The sequence below is a fragment of the Bos mutus genome, chromosome 5 (assembly GCF_027580195.1).
Source record: "Bos mutus isolate GX-2022 chromosome 5, NWIPB_WYAK_1.1, whole genome shotgun sequence".
Taxonomy (NCBI): domain Eukaryota; kingdom Metazoa; phylum Chordata; class Mammalia; order Artiodactyla; family Bovidae; genus Bos; species Bos mutus.
In genome coordinates this window covers 45,214,568-45,232,800 of record NC_091621.1, presented here as the reverse complement: position 1 = coordinate 45,232,800, position 18,233 = coordinate 45,214,568, and the positions used below count along the sequence as shown (strand labels likewise).

At 50.7% G+C, this 18,233-nt stretch overlaps 1 protein-coding gene across 1 annotated transcript; it reads left to right on the top strand.

Moving 5' to 3' along the window:
- Window positions 1–3,424: 3,424 nt before the first annotated feature.
- Window positions 3,425–11,884, top strand: LOC102274244 (keratin, type II cytoskeletal 3). The gene is made up of 9 exons (XM_005907013.2): window positions 3,425–4,069; window positions 5,837–6,057; window positions 6,940–7,000; window positions 7,781–7,876; window positions 8,059–8,223; window positions 9,302–9,427; window positions 10,035–10,255; window positions 11,188–11,222; window positions 11,565–11,884. Exons 1-9 carry the CDS (start codon window positions 3,425–3,427, stop codon window positions 11,882–11,884), a joined length of 1,890 nt encoding a protein of 629 aa, XP_005907075.2.
- The last annotated feature ends 6,349 nt before the right edge of the window (window positions 11,885–18,233 follow it).

Sequence of the window (18,233 nt, the reverse complement as noted above, 5' to 3'; positions counted from 1 at the left end):
GCTTCCCCGGAGCAGAGGCAGCCTTGGTCAGGGCGTCGTCCTGGGAGGCACAGCCATGACCACGGAGAGGAGGTGGTGCAGGGCCCCGTGCCTCCCCTGGGACCCCTGTGCCCTCACCTCCTAGAAAGCCCCACCTACTGCTTTCAGCGGTGGCACCTCCCTGCCAGTAGCACACCATTTCTCTCCCTAAGAGGTGTCAGAGGAGAGCGGCTGGGCTTTTATAGTCTGTGGGTGTGGGGGATTAGAGTGGGATTTGTCAGGAATAAGAGATTTGGGCTGGGCCCTCATTAGAGTCCCAGACTTCCACTTCAAGCTCTTTGGACTTTGTTCTCGACGTTTGAAATGCAAACTGACTTCTCAGCATATTCAAACTGGGCCCTGGCATTGGCAGCTGCCAAGGGGTGGAAATCAGCTAATCGTTCTGAAGAATTTCTCTGTGATAGCACTGAAAACCACGCAGGTGAGACAGGAAGACGGTGCGGGACATTTCCTCATTCATTCTCAGGGTCTCTTTGGATGCGGGCATCAGCCACACTTGAATCCAAAACACTATTTGGATTTTGGAGTCAGGATCGACCTCACGGGTCGGCAATGAGAGCGGCTTATGTGCTGTGTTGTAAAGGCCCCGTCTCCCAACCCAGTCACCAGGCCACTCTCCCCACTCTCACTAGGTGGACTATCCTTCATGGATGTCAGCGGGCTGAGATGGCGGTGGCCACGACACTGGGGCACTGCCCCCTGCTGCCCCTTCCTCCTGCCCCTGTCCTCCTCTGAACCCTGGGCTTCAGTGGGTCTGCACGGATCCCTTGATCAGGTGTGCCACCGTCCTTGTTTGGAAGAGGAGGCTGAGCAGCAGAGAGAAGATGTGGGTGGCAGCTGAGTCAGGGTAGGACCCGGGCTGCCTAACTCCCAGCCTGTGCCTTTGTTTGGACCCAGTTGCTGTATCTTGGTTTCTCAGATTAGTGAGATGCTTTGGGCAATAATCAGGGCCGTGAGGGAATGAGGCAGGCAATGAGGTTTAGAAGACAAAGCAGGGAATGCCTATTCGTGACATCAAGGGCTTCATAGGGAAGAGACTGCTGGGCAGGGAACCGTGTTGAGAGCGTGTGTCTGCGTGTATGTGAGAGATTTTGTGAGTGTGTACACATGTATGTGTGGTTACTGTTAATGCACAGTACATGTTGTGTTTTGGTCCTGTGTGTGTGTGTGTGTGTGCATGCATGTATGTAGAAAGTCCGGTAGTCTGAGGCACTGAATTCTGTAATCCAAGCAGACCTCGATCATACAGAACCTCCACTTGCCACCCTGTCCGAGGCCACTTGACTTGAGGGTCTTTGTGTGCTTGAAGAAACAGGAGCAGAGTTCCTGGAACTAAGGTTTCATGGGTCACTGGTTTAAACTGGCTCGATTCCCAGTGAGCTTGTAGGGGAGCAATTACCCCGCACTCTTGGTTGAGAGCACATATGCTGAGCAGCCAGAGGTGAGGGGTAAACAAAGGGGCTGGGTCAGATAAATGAGGGGGGATTCCTGGAGGGGCAGGTATCTGGGGACAAAGGAGGCCAAATTAGAAGAGGAAAGAGAAGTCTCCTTTCTCTTTCTCTTTAAGTAAAGACATTTTCCGGAGTACCTGGAGGTCGGCTTTCAGCCTTGGAGTAATTAAGACTGGTCTTTGCTGCTGAAGGGCAATGGGAGGTAAATGTTGTAACTGATTAAACATTCATACCACACATGATAAGTGATATGACAGTTTGCTTTTCTCATAACCATCCTCTCAACAACCTTACAAATTGCAATCATTCTTCTTTTTTTTAGAATCTTGATGGTGACAAGAAAAGGGAAATTAGCAGATTAAATGATTTTTCTGTAGAATTCATGGATTTTAGTCAACAATGTGCCCTGGAAAAAGAGTCAGAGATAAGAGGCAAGAACCCAACAGGATAGTGGGAAGTACTGATGCTATGTCCCAAGAACTTGGAATACTGAGTCAAAAGATATCTGAAACTTTTGTTTCTAATATGGAATAAAGAGTAATGCAAAGAATATTGGGGAAAAAATCTACAAGATCATGATGTGATTGGAAGTAATCAGCTCTATTGTATACATCGTGATGATAAATAAAAATATGTTTTAGAAAACTGATGATGGAAAGAGCCTTCACTTTCCTACGGTCTGAGTCAAGTTAAATGGACCCTGCCCAGCTGCGGGTGGATGTAGTTTATAGCCATCCAGGGAGCCACTCAAGCTTCCTAGGTGGTGTAGATGGTGTATCTTAGGGGAGCCGAGAGGAGAAATGAGAAATCCTGGATTCATTTCTCTAATGTGAGCTTGGAATAGGAAAGGTTGGTGGTCTCTCTGACCTGGACCAGGTAGTCTGCACACTCTTCCTTCCTGGATTAGTCTTCCTCCAGCTTTCCTTTCCCCACAGGCCCCCCTCCCTGTCTGTTGCCTTCCTCAAAGTCCTCGGCTATGGTCTGTGTGTGCGTGTGTTCTTAGGCGCTTCAGTCATGTCCGACTCTTTGCGACCCTATGGACCATAGCCAACAGACTCCTTTGTCTATGGGATTCTCCAGGTATGAATACCAGAGTGCATTGCCATGCCTCCTCTAGGGGAGCTTCCAGACCCAGGGATCAACCCCCTGTCTCCTGCGTTTCCTGCACTGCAGGCAGATTCTTTACCGCTGAGCCACCGGGGAAGCCCTGGCTGTGGTCTGTGCTTCCTTTCAGTCCACTGTATATCCCTCTGTTTCTTGGCCTGAGCACCCTGCACCCTATTTTCCCCGCTCCCCAACCAGCTCTCCATCCAAGGCCCACACGGTCAAGAACACATCCTGCTGTGTGACTCGGATGTGTACCTTTTCCTGCCTGGATGGCAAGAGCCCCAGAGGGATGCTATACCTCCTCTCACTCTTCCATTTTCCATCTCCTCATGCTCCTTCTCCTTCCCAGCCCTCCCCCTTCTTCTCCCTTCTTCCCCTAGGTCCTCACTGAGGCTCTGAACCCATCCTGTAAACTTCTGAGGCTTGATGGGCTGGCAGGGTGGCCATGGGGACACAGGGGAGGTACGGAAATGCTGACTTGTCACTCCTGGGATGGGAGGGTAAGTCTCTCGGGGATTAGGGCTGTGTCCAGCCCTGCAGGATGGCCCCTCTCCCAACTTAAGCTTCCTTCAGATGAGTAACCCTCGGGAAACAAAGCAATTTGGAAATTTGGAGTGATTACCAAGGTGTGTTTTGAGTTTCGGACTTGACCTCTTTCTGCCAGGCAAACCAAAGCTGATAATACCTCAATTAGTTGGTTGGCACCGCCAGCCAGCCAAGCTCCCAGCCCTATATAAGCGCCACCTCTGGCCCAGAGCTTCAGAAGGTCTCCGCGTTTCCGCCAACCTCCCGGTCCGCTCTCCTTTTGGAATACCTTGCCGTCCACCATGAGTCGTCAGGCCGGCTACAGCCAGCAGTCCTGCAGGGCTTCCAGCGGGAGCCACCGGCAGGGCTTCAGCAGGCGCTCAGCCGTGGTGTCGGGCCAGAGCCGGGTCACCTCCTCCAAGTCCTCCTTGGCCTCCCGCTCAGGCGGGGGTGGCGCTGGGTCTGCCGCCTGTGCCCTGATGGGAGGAGGCTTCGGCAGCCAGAGTCTCTACAACCTGGGGGGGAACAAGAAGATCTCCATCAGCCTGGCTGGAGGCAGCATCCGGGCTGGAGGGTTTAGGAGCACCAGTGGGGGATATTCAGGAGGCTGTGGTTTTGGAGGTGGTGGAAGAGGGATGGGCGGGGGCTTTGGTGGAAGAGCTGGGGGCTTTGGAGGGGGAGTTGGTGGCTTTGGAGGAGGGGCTGGTGGCTTTGGAGGTCCTGGTGGCTTTGGTGGTCCTGGTGGTTTTGGAGGACCCCGTGGCTTTGGTGGCCCTGGTGGCTTTGGCCCAGGTGGCTTCCCTGGGGGAATCCAGGAAGTGACTGTCAACCAGAGCCTCCTGCAGCCCCTCAATGTGGAGATTGACCCCCAGATTGGGCAAGTAAAGGCTCAGGAGTGGGAGCAGATCAAGACCCTCAACAACAAGTTTGCCTCCTTCATTGACAAGGTGAGCCCAGCTCGGGACAGCTGGACAGTGAGAAAGTTTGTCCTAATGAGCTTGGCCCCCTCTTCCTCTTTTCCTTTTGCCACCAAGGAAGGACTTGCAGGTTCATCCTCTACCTCCATCCCTCGGGGCGGGCCTGCTAAGGGAGTGGTAGATGATGAAAAGATCTCGGGTCCCTCACTGGACGGAGCCACTACCGTTCCTGCAAGCCCCATCACCGCAGCTCTGCGCGGTGCCTCTGGCGCTGCCGAGGCTGCTGCCATCATGGATGTCCCTCACTGATGCCTTCTGCACTCCTCCTCCATCTCAGGAAGACTGTGAATTGCTCCTCTTTGAAAGAGAGACCAACTCTGCCAAGGCTGGATATTTACCTGAGTGATGAATTAATCTACTCTCAGCCTAAGGAGAGGGATGCAGAGTGTTTTTTGGGGGTGGGAGCGGGGAAAGGGTAAGGGGTACCTCCTCCTGGGTGATTCTCTTGGGAAGATTTCGGCGTGAAGAGCTGTGAATGTTAGGCCACTGACCTTGGTATATGCGTGTCTGTGTGTAGGCGAGGTTGAAGCGAGGTTTTACTGGGCTTTCTGTGCTCTGACTACTCCATGTCATAGTGGGGACACTATGACAACAGTTGTGGTGACTAGAGAGTATCCAGGCTTGATCAGCTGCTAACTGAGTGTTTCAGCAGTACTGCTGAGTATAAGGTGTTGCGATCTCTTTGTGACCATGGGATAGTATCAGGTCTTAAAGAAAGGGTTTGTAGGGACTCGTTGGGGGTCCTCTCACCATATGTAAGAGGCTTGGGCAAAGCTGAAGATGAAGTTGATCTTAACACTGGAATATCAGACTTTGCAGAGGGGAAGTTCTTCAAAGCCTAGTGACCCACTAGTTCCTGGCAGACACCTGGGTGTCCAGATAAATTATTCACAGAGAGGTAGAAAGTGATGTGAAAATACTGCTCTCCACAAAAGGTGGAGAACTATCCAAGACCTTCTCAGCAAGATCTCTTATCACCTTTGAAGGGGGATTCTCAGGTCCTGGGGTCCTGAGTGGCTAGCATAAGGCATGGCACATGCCTGGTGCTTTGCAAATGTTTGTTGAATGGTCAATTGATTGATATTTATTCCATTGTTTATACAGTTGGCTTTGAGCTTGTGTACAGAAACGTTTTGCAGCAAATGAAAGTTTGAGACATCTTCAGCTAGTGGTTCAATTTAAATGCAACTGAGTCCTACATTTAACCAGGCTCGGCAGCAAGGGCCCATCTCGGTGCACCTGGGCCCTTGTTCCTAGGACTAGGGCAGCCCAAGAGCCATTTCTCTGTGGTTTTCTCTATTTCTCACCTTAATACAGGGCACCCAGACGTACTGTAAACCTCTTCCTGGAAACTACACCTGCTGTAGGCTCTCAAATCTCCTGCTATTTATTGAGTACTAACTGATTGAGGAATGAATGGATGAATGAATGATACAGTGGGAAGATCATCCAGTCTGGGTATCAAGAAACCTCAGTTTTGGTTTGTTACTAGCTTGTAGTGTCACCTTGGTTACTCTGGGACTCAGTTTCCTTATCTGCACAGCAGGCCTCTGCCTCCGTTGTAGGTCACTGATGCTGCTATCCACATGGGGTTAGTACTGAACTATTGTAGCAGGCAAAATGCAACCCAACGGGAGGGACTGGGAGATTCCTGGGAACTTTGTTTCTAGGAAAGTCAACCAAGACTGGAGTTGGCTGCAGACTGCTCCCTGATGTCCTTTTCCTATTGGATGGCAGGTGCGGTTCCTAGAGCAGCAGAACAAGGTCCTGGAGACCAAGTGGAGCCTCCTGCAGGAGCAGGGATCTGGCACTAACACTAACAACCGCAACCTGGAGCCTTTTTTCGAGAATTACATCAGCAGCCTCAGGGCCTTTCTGGATGGTCTGCATGTTGAGAAGGACAAGCTGCATGAGGAGCTGAGGAGCATGGAGGGGATGGTGGAGGACTTCAAGAAGAGGTGTGTGCTGCTCAGTTCCTGGGGCAGAGGGTGGGGCAGGGTGGGTTGGAGGGTGGGAGGGGCCAGCTCTGTTCCAGCTGGCTACACGCTGGGGGGGATTTACCCCACCTTCTCTGACTTTCAAGATCCCAGTCTTTAAAATAATGGCTCATGGTTTATTTGGGGCAGAAACTCTTAAGAATTTAATGAAAGGGTGTATCCATGTAAGTTTGGTGGGGATGTTCCAAGACACTCTGAAGTTCATTCACAAACCACACAGAATCAGACAACACCCTCCATCCTCCCTGGACTACATCATCTCCAAATTCCCCTCCAAATATGGGGTGTATTTCCCTTGTCAATAGGCTTCTGAAGGAGAGGCAGGTTACTTTAAAGTTAAGAGTACGGTCTCTGGGATCCGAGTGCCTTGGGCAAGGTCTATTCCACCACTTTCAGCTCTGTGAGCTTGGACTGACTCCTTAGCTTCTCTGTGCCTCAGTCTTCTCATCTGTAAAATGGAGACAGTGGTAGTCTTTATTCACTGTAGCGAGGCCTGAATGAGTTAATACGTGTCATTCACAGAATAAGACCCGGCACATTTGTAGTGCCATTCTGGGTTTTCGTGAATTCAAGAAGTGCTTACCAAGAGCCCACAGGGCTACCATACTTGCTGAACATAGAGCTGGTTCCAGGCCCTACCCTCTGAGCGCACATAGTGCTCAGTGAAGCCTGTAGAAAAACCAGGTCTCACCTGAACCTGGGGGGCGGTGCACTGCAAGGGCACAGGCCTTGAGCTAAAGGGCAGGACAAGAAGCCCTGAGTCTGCGGTACTTACGGGAAGTGCTCTGAGGCCATGGTGACCTCCTGGGGAAGATGGGCCAGAAAGTGCCTCTTTTCTCATAGATATGAAGAGGAGATCAACAAGCGCACTGCGGCAGAGAATGACTTCGTTGTCTTGAAGAAGGTGAAGGGTCTTTCCCCCACCTCCCACCCCAGAGCCCTGCTGAATAGGGCGCTATGAGGTTGAGGGGAGAAAAAGTCCAGTCCTCTTATTTTGAGGGTCTCCTTCAGGCCATGTAGGGAGGGAGGGCCACGGAGGGAGCCAGGGAGCCCCTCCACCCTAGCAAGCTGGGAGGGGCATCTGAGGGCCTGGCTGCTCCCCTCCTGGGAGGAGGGTCCAAAGTGTCCACCAGACTTTGCCATGTGGCTCCCTCCTGATGGGCCTGTGCGTCTATGAATCCCATTAGATCTTGAGTTGTGATCAGAAAGTGGATGAAGAGAAGGAATACATATTAGTATATATATTCCTCCCCCCTACCACAGGAGTGTATTCCCAGGAGCAATTTAAAGAGAGCCTTTGGAAAAAAAAAAGAGAGAACCTTTGAGTGTTGCTGATTTAGATTCTCCCCCAGACCCTCCTCACAAATTCTCCTCACCCAGTCTCAGTGTAATGGCCCCGGCCCAACCCTTGCTCTTCTTTTCACCCTCACAGCCTCTTTGGCTGTTTTCTGAGAAGGGTCCTCCAGCCCAGCCTGTAAGGCGGCCTATTTGGTCATGTTAGGCCAGGTCTGCCTGTGCCTGGATGGGCGTCTCATTTCCCCTGAGTGGGAGCTCCGGAGGGGGGGCGGTTGGTGGGGGGAACGGGGCAGGCCCCTGTGGCCCCTTTGCCCCGCTCCCTCCCTCAGTGCCCAGGACTGGGCTAAGCCCACAGGTCAGAGGGGACCATGACTGAATTCTTTCCCAGGACATTGATGCTGCCTACATGACCAAAGTGGAACTGGAGGCCAAGGTGGACAGTGTGACAGATGAGATCAACTTCCTGAAGGCCCTCTATGATGCTGTAAGTCTGCCCCTCACCCACCTGCCTCCTGTCTCCTAGAGAAAAGTTTCATGTCTCAGTCCTTCTGACAAAAGTGATACCTTCTCACCTGTCCCTCAGTTGGTTCAGAGCCCTCCCTCCTGAGCTGGTGGCTTGTGTCTCCTGGCGAGCTCAGGAGGGGTCATGTCTGCCTGGCCCTGCAGGAGCTGTCCCAGATGCAGTTAGACACAGGTGACACGTCCGTGGTCCTGTCCATGGACAACAACCGCTGCCTGGACCTGGACAGCATCATCGCTGAGGTCCGCGCCCAGTACGAGGCCATCGCCCAGAGGAGCAAGGCTGAGGCTGAGGCTCTGTACCAGTCCAAGGTGGGTAACACCATCACGTCTCCCCGGGAGGGCCGAGTCTGCTCCAGAGTCATTCTTCTCTGCATTTCCAGCATGGTGGCTCCTCTCCCTCCTACTAGGCTGGTTTGCTACCAGACATCTCCCTTCCTAATCAGAGAGCTCTGACATTGCTCTAACCTGGGGCTTCTCAACTGGGGTGGGGGGAAGGTATACTTTTCCCCCAGGAGGCACGTGGCAATGTGTGAAGACAGGTTTGAACGTCACACCTAGGGGTGGGGGTGAGGTGCTACTGGAGTCTGGAGGGTAGAGGCCAGAGATGCTGCTAAACATTCTACAATGCGTGAGATACCATTCTCCCACCAAACAAAAAATTATTCTGTCTGAAATGTCACTAGTGCCAAGCTTGAGAAATACTTAACCTAAAGCCCTCTGGCTGCATATCTTTTATTGTTGGAGACACTTCTATTTTGCTCTCACCCAACTTGGCCCTGTCATGCTTGCTTCTGATCTGATCACACTGAGGGGTTGAAGTCAGTGTCTGAAAGGAAGCAGGAGGAAAGCAAGGGAGACTGAGCAAAGTTAGAGGACAGGGGAATTCTGTACACCTTTCTCCCATCCCCACATCTGCATGGGGCCTAAGCTAGCCCTTAAGCATCAGACTCTTCTGAGTTTTCTGCCCCAGAAGGATAGCCTGCTGGGTAAGAGATGGCTCCAGCATCTGAGATGTTTGCATTCATGCGCCAGCCCTCTTACTTGACACCTCGGAGAGTTTAGTCATGGTACTCAAGCAATCTGTGTCTCAGTTTTCCCATTCATAAGATAGGGATAATAATGCCTTTCTCATCAGGGAGCTGTGAGGTTCTATGAGGTAAAGCACAGGGCTTGGGGCAAAGTAAAAGCTCAAAAAAATCCCAGCAGCGACTGTGCTGGAAGACGTGTCCCTGACACAGAGGACAGAGCACCTGATTCCTCCAGTGAGTGACCTTGCATAGGCCCTAACTCTGTTTTTGTTTTCCCGTTTGTGATGCAGAAGGGTTGGAGTAGAGGACCGTAGTAGGCCCTGCTGGCCTTTTGAATGTGTGACTCTTTTCGGATACAGTTGGGTGAGTTGCAGACCACAGCTGGCATGCATGGGGATGACCTGAAGAGTATCAAGAGTGAGATCATGGAGTTCAACCGGATGATCCAGAGGCTGCGGGCCGAGATTGAGAGTGTCAAGAAGCAGGTGGGAAGGAGGAAGGAGCACTCACCTGAGACTGCGGGCTGATGCCTGCACCGTAAGCTCAGGGCTCAGCACTCACGTCCCAGCCCCTTGCATGCTAAAATTGACGGGGCGTGCTTCTGGGCTGTGTCTAATGGACCCAGATCCTGCCTGCCTGGAGACTGGAGGCTGATGTGGACCAGAAATGTTGAGTTCAGACATAATTAGGGAGGCTGGGGAAAGAAGCTGTGTGAAGACCAAATTAGGGGAATAGCCAAGGTAGCTCACATCAACATGGATTAGGACAGAAAGACAATTCTTTGGATAATTCAAGAAGACTTCCTGGAGGAGGAGGGCTTTCAGGAGATGCTTAGACTCTTACCATGAGAGAGAAGAGAGGTATAGGAGGAGTCTGACTCCTGAGCTGGCCTGTGTCCTTGAGGCCTGATGGTGTTAATCCCATTCCTTGAGGCACTAGGATTTCGACTGCAGCCCAGGCTTCATCTTCTCGGGTTTTAGTTTCCTCATTTGTCCAACATGAGGCGATCCATGTGTAAGCGCCAAGCATACAGGCAGGCTCTCAGTGAATCCACTTGAACCTAAATTGGACTTCTGGTTGCCCCCAACCCAGAATGCCAACCTGCAGACAGCCATTGCTGATGCAGAGCAGCACGGGGAAGTGGCCCTCAAGGATGCCAATGCCAAGCTTCAGGACCTCAAGGCTGCCCTGCAGCAGGCCAAGGAGGACCTGGCCCGGCTGCTGAAGGAGTACCAGGAGCTGATGAATGTCAAGCTGGCCCTTGACATTGAGATTGCCACCTACCGGACCCTCCTGGAGGGCGAGGAGTGCAGGTTAGTTGGAATCCCTCTGGTTTCCATGAGGCTGAGATGTCTGGTGGCTTTGCTGCCTAAGCATGCTCATGTGGACTGCTGGAGATGGTGGTAGCCCTCAGCGGGCCCATTCCACCCCCACCCAACTCCTGCCCCTGCCCCTTTAAGTGTTTTGAGATGCTGCCAATCCTCCAGGAGAACGGTGCTTTCTATGCAATAGTGACACCACCAGAAACTTATCTTGGGCAGGTTTTCCCATCTTTCATGTCGCATATTTTAGCTGTAAAATACATGTCTGAAAAAGAGGAGGACTTACAGGTATAAGGGCTTCCCTGGTAGCTCAGCTGGTAAAGAATCCGCCTGCAATGCAGGAGGCCCCAGTTCGATTCCTGGGTCTGGAAGATCCCCTGGAGAATGGATAGATTACCCACTCCAGTATTCTGGCCTGGAGAATTCCACGGACTGTATAGTCCATAGGATCACAAAGAGTCAGACACGACTGAGCGACTTTCTCTTTCACAGGCATAAATACTATTTCTAGGCTATTTCTTTATTATTTAAGGCCTTAATAGTAGGTTTCTGAAGAGTGGGTTCCTGTAGGCTGGCACTTGGTTATAGGGCTCTGGCCTTTAAAAGGACAGATATAAACATTATTTACTATATAGGCCCCTGGGGAGCAGGAAGAGTGTGGGTAGACACACGAATGACCCTCTGCTCTGATCCTCTTGAAGGTGATGTTAGTGGGAAAGGGTAACAATTTAAGCCCAACTTTACCCAACAGGAGGAGGAATGCATGTCATGGCATTTTGAGCACCTATTTCTTACAGTCAGCATCAGTCAGGAAGGAGCTAGGGGGACCAAGGCTTTCACTGTTATTGACCTAAGCAAGGTGTATTTAAGGAAAGGAGGCTCCGGCACAGATGCTAATACGGAGGTCTGATATTCCCCAACAGGATGTCTGGGGAGTGCCAGAGTTCTGTGAGCATCGGTGAGTACCGGGTTCCTTCTCAGGAAAGGGGCTGGATGCTTTGGGATAATGTTTCTCAAACCGAGGTGGGGTGGGGGGGCAGGGGGGTTACTGCGGGGCCAGCGCTGGTGGGCTGCACCATTTGCAGGCTGGGAAGAGGCTGTAGGGTGGCGGCGGGGGAGGCCAACCTCCCCTGCCCGGCGGTCTTGAAGCCTGCCCTCACCCGACTCCGCCAAACCTTAGTGGGCGGTACCCAGGGAAGAGCCGGTGGGCGGAGGGGATTGGCTCCCGGACTGTGGGCGGGACTGGTGGGCGGGCTGGACCGGCCTCCCAGCAGCTGGCTGACCCCAATGCTCTTTGCAGAGATGGTTCACAACACCACCAGCAGCAGCAGTGGCGGCAGCGGCGCCCTGGGAGGAGGAGCTGGAGGTCGAGGAGGCCTGGGGAGCGGGGGTCTGGGAAGCGGCGGTCTAGGCAGCGGGAGGCTGGGCAGCGGAGGCCGGGACAGCAGGGCCAGCCGCGGGGGCCTGGGCTTGGACAGCAGTTCCGACGGGGGCTCTGCTGTGCGCGGGGGCGTCTCCAATTCCGGGGGCTCGTGCGCCGTCAGCGGGGTTGGCGGTCGCAGCTCGGTCCGGGTCACACAAAGCTCCTCTCAGAGCCAGCGGTCCCACCACAAACTCTGAACGTTGTCTCGGACCCACCAGCCCCCTTCACCTGCCGGCACACTCTAGCTCTGTACGCCCTTTGATATACCCGTGGGACCCTTTCCCTACGTAGCTTCTGCGGCTGGCATGGCGGCCCAAAATTTCCTGGGAGGGGTTATCTGGGGGAAAAACCATCTACTCCTATAAGGCCGAGCCGCGGGGCAGTGCCCAGGGGCTGGGCTGTGTCACCGCCCCCGCCCCGCAGGGCTCGCCACCCCAGCCCACGTTCCACTGTCCTATGGGAAAGCCCCAGCCAGCCCTGTGCATACCCGGCTACCCACCCTTTCTCGGCCCCTCTCCCCCCAATCTCCTGCTGATGTTTTGGTTTCCCTCGAGCAGTACTTTTCCTTTCTTGGCACCAATATATGTATGAATTTTCTGTTCTATATCTTCAATAAACCGCATTTATTCAGACAGTGGTAGACTTTTCCTTCTGGATTCTAAGGTCATTGGGTTTGATATCACCGCCAGTGGCTCACCGCAGTCTCTTTCCCACGCAGAGCTTGGCCTGAGCTTGAAGAGTTCCCAGGCGGGAGGGGCTGTGTCTTTTATTCACTGAAGACTATGCATGACATATACCAACTTTCTTCATGGATCAGATTTTCAATTCATAAAAATTTCATTACCCTTGAAAAAAAGTTGTAGATTTGATTTCCTTGCTTTTGAGTCATTCCAGAAATGTCTGAAATTGTCCAGTCATTACAGCTCATCATAATTCAATTAGTTGCTGATAGTCGTATATTTTAAAAAGCAATTGTAAAAATTTGAGTGTTTTGTAACACAAAATTGCATATGTATTTTAACATGTTTGCTATGATGTGGTGAAAGTGAAAGCGTCAGTCTCTCAGTCGTGTTCAACTTTTTGTAGCCCGCCTGGCTCCTCTGTCCATGGAATTCTCTAGGAAAGAATACTGGAGTGGTTTTCCATTCCCTTCTCCAGGTGATCTTCCTGAACCAGGGGTCGAACCCAGGTCTCCTGCATTGAAGGCAAATTCTTTACCATCTGAGCATAGAGCCTTCAAATACAAAGTTAGGAGAACTGTCAAAGACCTTGAATGGCCCTGTGACAGGTCACCCCTGACCCCTACCCCAGGTACAGCACAGAATCAAGGCAGACCCAGGAGGACTTGTGTAGAACACAGGTTCATTGCAGAGTCTGGGAGGTTCAACTCAAACCAGGGACATGCAGGTAGACAAAGTGAGTGTATGCCTGAGTACTTTCTCTTTAAAGTGTGGTCCTCATCAGCATAGAAGACTGACAATGTTGGATAAACAGAAAGAGAGGGCACACCTCCTGGTGATCCCAGAAACTCTTTGCTAAGTAAACACACAGCTGCCAAATGCTCACTGCCTAAAAAAACACAATGTACAACTGCAGCTTTGACAGTGGATGTTCTAGCTCTGAAGTGAATAGCTTACCTGCAATAGTCTGAGGCCGACAGAGAGAAGCCTGGCAACTGCCCGTGGCAGCCTGTGCTCCAAGGGGATGTAGCCTCACCTTTCAAAAGCAAACCCACTGTTGTACACACCCCCCCCAAGGCAGTGATGCAGTGTAACACACCTTTAGCCCAAGGACAGAAGAGATACTTTTGACTTGTTTCAAACAGATTAAAAATTTGCCATGTTCCTTTAAGTACATGATTAAAGAAAAGCTTTCCTGTATCTTTTGTAGGCTTAACAATATATCACAGGGACTTCCCCTGTGATCCAGGGGTTAAGGCTCAGAGCTTCCAATGCAGGTTCGATTTCTGGTTGGGGAACTAAGATCCCACATGCCATGCACTGTAGCCTAAAAAAAAAAAAAAGCTGAATTTCTTTTAAAAACAAGACCAAACAAAAAACCACAATATATCACAGATACATGTTTTCCTGCTCACAATGACTTTCCCATTTGTTAAGGGAAGATGGATGGAAAATACAATTTGGTTAATGGGTATGTGTGTATGTTGTGCAGCATTGTAATAGTTGTGAAAATGGATGCTTTCTTATTTTCTAGCACTCTGGTAACAGATCTTAAAAAATTAACTCATTTAATTTTCACAGAGGCAGGCAGTGTTCTTCCTTCCACTTTACAAATGAGGAAATGGAGGCAAGAAAGAGAAATGAACTTATCTCAGTTCAGTCACTCAGTCATGTCCAACTCTTTGCGACCCCATGAACTACAGCATGCCAGGCCTCCCTGTCCATCACCAACTCCTGGAGTCCACCCAAACCCACGTCCATCGAGTCGGTGATGTCATCCAATCATCTCATCCTCTGTCGTCCCTTTCTCCTCCTGCCCTCAATCTTTCCCAGCATCAGGGTCTTTTCAAATGAGTCAGCTCTTCGCATGAGGTGGCCCAAAATATTGGAGTTTCAGCTTCAACATCAGTCCTACCAATGAACACCCAGGACTGATCTCCTTTAGGATGGATGGGTTGGATCTCCTTGCAGTCCAAGGGACTCTCAAGAGTCTTCTCCAACAGTCTTCTCCAACTCTTCTCCAACAAGAGTTCAAAAGCATCAATTCTTTGGTGCTCAGCTTTCTTTATAGTCCAACTCTCCCATCCATACATGACCACTGGAAAAACCATAGCCTTGACTAGACGAACCTTTGTTGGCGAAGTAATGTCTCTGCTTTTTAATACGCTGTCTAGGTTGGTCATAACTTTCCTTCCAAGGCGTAAGCGTCTTTTAATTTCATGGCTGCGATCACCATCTGCAGTGATTTTGGAGCCCTGAAAAATAAAGTTAGCCACTGTTTCCACCGTTTCCCCATGTATTTGCCATGAAGTGATGGGACTGGATGCCATGATCTTAGTTTTCTGAATGTTGAGCTTTAAGCCAACTTTTTCACTCTCCTCTTTCACTTTCATCAAGAGGCTCTTTAGTTCTTCTTCACTTTCTTGAGGGAGATAATTCAAACTCCAGCAGCCAAATGCCGAAGCTGCCCTAAACTGCCTCATGAAGCTGTAAGTACAATGGTAAGACCCAGGCTTTGGAATCAGGCTGCCTGGGTGTGATCCATCCGAACTACCTGCAGTTTCCCATAAGTACCGTATTTCCCTCAAGAACTTGGGATTCTGGTCCTCACCCCACCACTACCTGGCACTGAGACCTTGGGTCTTTCTTGTCTCTCAATCTGATCCATCATATAATGGCATCCTCTGCCTAGACAACCCCTGTTTATGGCAGGAGCCTTTCTGTTTCTCTTAGAATTTAATCCACGTGTAACCAGCAGCCTTATTTCCCTTCAGGCCCATGTCTGCACAGATGCTTCTTATCCCTCAGAGACAAGAGAAAGTTGCCAGCTTTACAAATGGGTGTATACATAGTCGAGACTTCCAGAATGTTGGATGGAGGAGTTAATTTGCCTGGAACAATATTATCTCTGGACCTTGGCCAAGAGAATGTATGGGGCTGCTCTGAGACCTTGTGGGGGCTTCTGGCCCAAGAACACTTCGTAGATTTTATGAGAAAGAAAGACTGATCCTTAGTTTCCAGGGCAGGGTGGCATTCTAGTCAAAAGGATGTCAGAAGTGGGGTCCTGGCTGATTTGGGGCTTCAGGAGGAGATTGAGGCCTTAGTTGCTGCCCCAAACACTCACTCCAACCCAGAATCAGGAGAACACCTGGGTGTTTTCGCATGCCTAGCTCCATTTTCCATCCCTGCAGGAGGGCCTGTTGGAGACTGAAGGTCAGTTTCCCCATGGATCCCATCTCTCCCAGGCTTCAGGAGCCAAGAGGCTGCCAGGAATTTCTCCTAGGCCTCTGGTTGTTTTTTGGATTGGGAGGGAGGCTATTCAAGTTCTAGTTCCAGCTATCCCAGCAACTTTCCCCTGTAGCCTTGACCAAGTCCTTTTCTTTCTTGTATTTCATTCTCATAAAATTAAGGTGCTGGGCTGATGGTCTTGTCAGCTGTCTAGGTCTGATACTCCACAGGCAGAATATTGGCCTGAGGGTGTGGGAAGCCCAGGCTAGGAATTTCAAATCCATCCTAGGGGCTGTTCTTCCTGATCCCTGTCACATTATTGCCTCCCTCTGGTGCTCAGGGTCCCTAAGCCTCTGATTTCTAGATTAAAGGCCCACATACCTACACTAGGACTGTATCTTCCCCTTCCTCCCCAAGCGGGGGCTGGTATTGAAATTTTCCCTCTGCTCCTTTCTCTGCCTAAGGGGCCCTGCCTCTGTCCTCACGTCCTGCCCCACTTCCTTGCTGTCCTATAATATCCCCCTCTGGACTTAGGAGATGCAGGGTGAGATGGGATGGTTTTGCAGGGGCTGCCTCAGCAAGTCACACCAGCAACTTCTCTTAAACCCTGCCTCCCACTGCTGCCTGAAGCTGTGATCTGCTAGCTGATAACTGCCCTGGGCCTCACTCTCTTGGCAGCCCTGGATTTTAGTATCTGGGAGACAGGCAGGGCCAGCTGGAGCCCTCAACTGATTTCCTACTTTCCTTTTAAGGACAGCACTGACAGCAGGTGAGAAGAGATGTGGAGAGGAGGCGGGGAACCTGTCTCTCCAAAGACCCCACCTCTTCTGCAGTACCTGTGGGTTCTGGAGTAGGGGTGCTTGGGTTCAAATCTCCATTCCACCACTTTCATCTGTAAGTTCTCAGATAAGCTACTTGATCTCTCCAAGTCTCCTCTTTCCCATCTGTAAAGTGAGGGTAAGAATAAGAATACCTCCCTTATAACGTTGACTTACAGATTTCATGAGATTATCCACATTACAGAACCAGTGCAGTGCTTGGTCCATTGAAAGCCCTTGGTAAGAGGTTGACTATTAGTGCTCTGATCATTATTCTTTTGTCCTTGGACTGAATTGAATCTCAATATTCTCAAGCATCCTTCTGCTTCCTCCAGGTCAATGGTTCCCAAATTTGTCTGCCCATTTAAACCACCTGGAATTTAAAAATTCCAAAGCCTACACTATCCCCCCCCGCCACAAATGAGTGAACCGGTTATTATGGGTGGACACAGGCATCAGTGGTTTTTGAAGTTCCTCAGGTGATTCCAATGTGTAGCAAGTTTAGAAACCGTTACTCTGTGCTGTCCAACCAATTGAAGGGTTTTTCTTTGCGGACAGCAATTTGTCCTAGAAAACTCATCCAGCGTCTAACAGTTTCCCGAGGTCAGTCTTCTGGACAAGCAAAATCTCTCTTGTTTAACTTTAAGCCAGTTTTCTTTTGTGCTGAGGGAGTAGAATGGTTTTCAGCCTACACCAAAGACTCAGTAATATTTGCTGAGCTCCCCTTGCCTCAGCCCTTCAAGGGAGTGACAGTAGCTCAGCAGGGGTCAGCCTGCTCTCAGGAATTAGACGGGGGTGTTGGCACTGGATGCTGGCAGCTAGTCACAGCTAGAGACCAAAGGGGTTTTCTAAAGTTTGCTTTCTTGGGGGTTCCTCTTCTATTTCATCACAATTGACCAAGTACCCATGTTCAGTATGGGAGTAACTATAACCCTGAGCTTCCTGTTTAGTTGGCAGTAGAGACACCCATGAAAGCTTTAATTATGGGCATTCTTCATAATAAGAGTTGAAAGTGAGGGATGCAAAAAGCATCGCAGCAGGTGACAAGTTGGCTCATGTGGTCTAGAGCCTTCAGGAAAGGCTATGTGGAGGTGAGCAGGCAGGGGTACCTGAACCCACTTGTATGACTCTGTGGAGTTTTCATATTTGATCTCAGTTATTTACTAGAGTCACCCTGTGAAGCTAGGGTGATTATCCTTATTTTGCAGACTAGGAAACTGAGGCTCAAGGAGCTAAGTGTCCAAGTCATGGGACCAGGAGTGGGCAGAGGCAGGCTGGATTTTGAGATGCCCAACCCAAGGATCTTCCCCACACCACTGCTGCTTCCTACCTGGGTCCCATCATCTTTTCTTCACTTATCTTGCTTTCTCTGCCTCGACCTGACTCAGAATCCTTGCCTTCATGCCACTCTCTCACTCTGACCCATCCCGATCAGACTCCCCTTTTATTCCTCTGAGTCTACTGGTTTTCTCCTCTGTCTCTTGGGCCCAGGGGCTGAGGCTTGGCTTATCTTTCTTACCAAGAGCTCCCTGAGGGGGTTAGGATCAGGACTAGGGCTGTGCAGACCTGAGGTGCCCAGACTAAGGTGCCCATCCTGACTTGACCCGGACTGTCCTGGTTTAAGCACTGAAAGTCCAGGCCAAGAGGGGCCATTGGTCAACCTGCGAGGATCCGAGAATAGCTCCATCTGTTTGTTTAGTATATTATAGTGCTGTGTGCTTTTTCACTTGCCTTATGGGATTGACTCTGTGAAGAATAGATACTCTGATTTCTTTAAGTTTCTGAGGTTCTACAGGAGGTGACTTGCCTAAGATCACAGG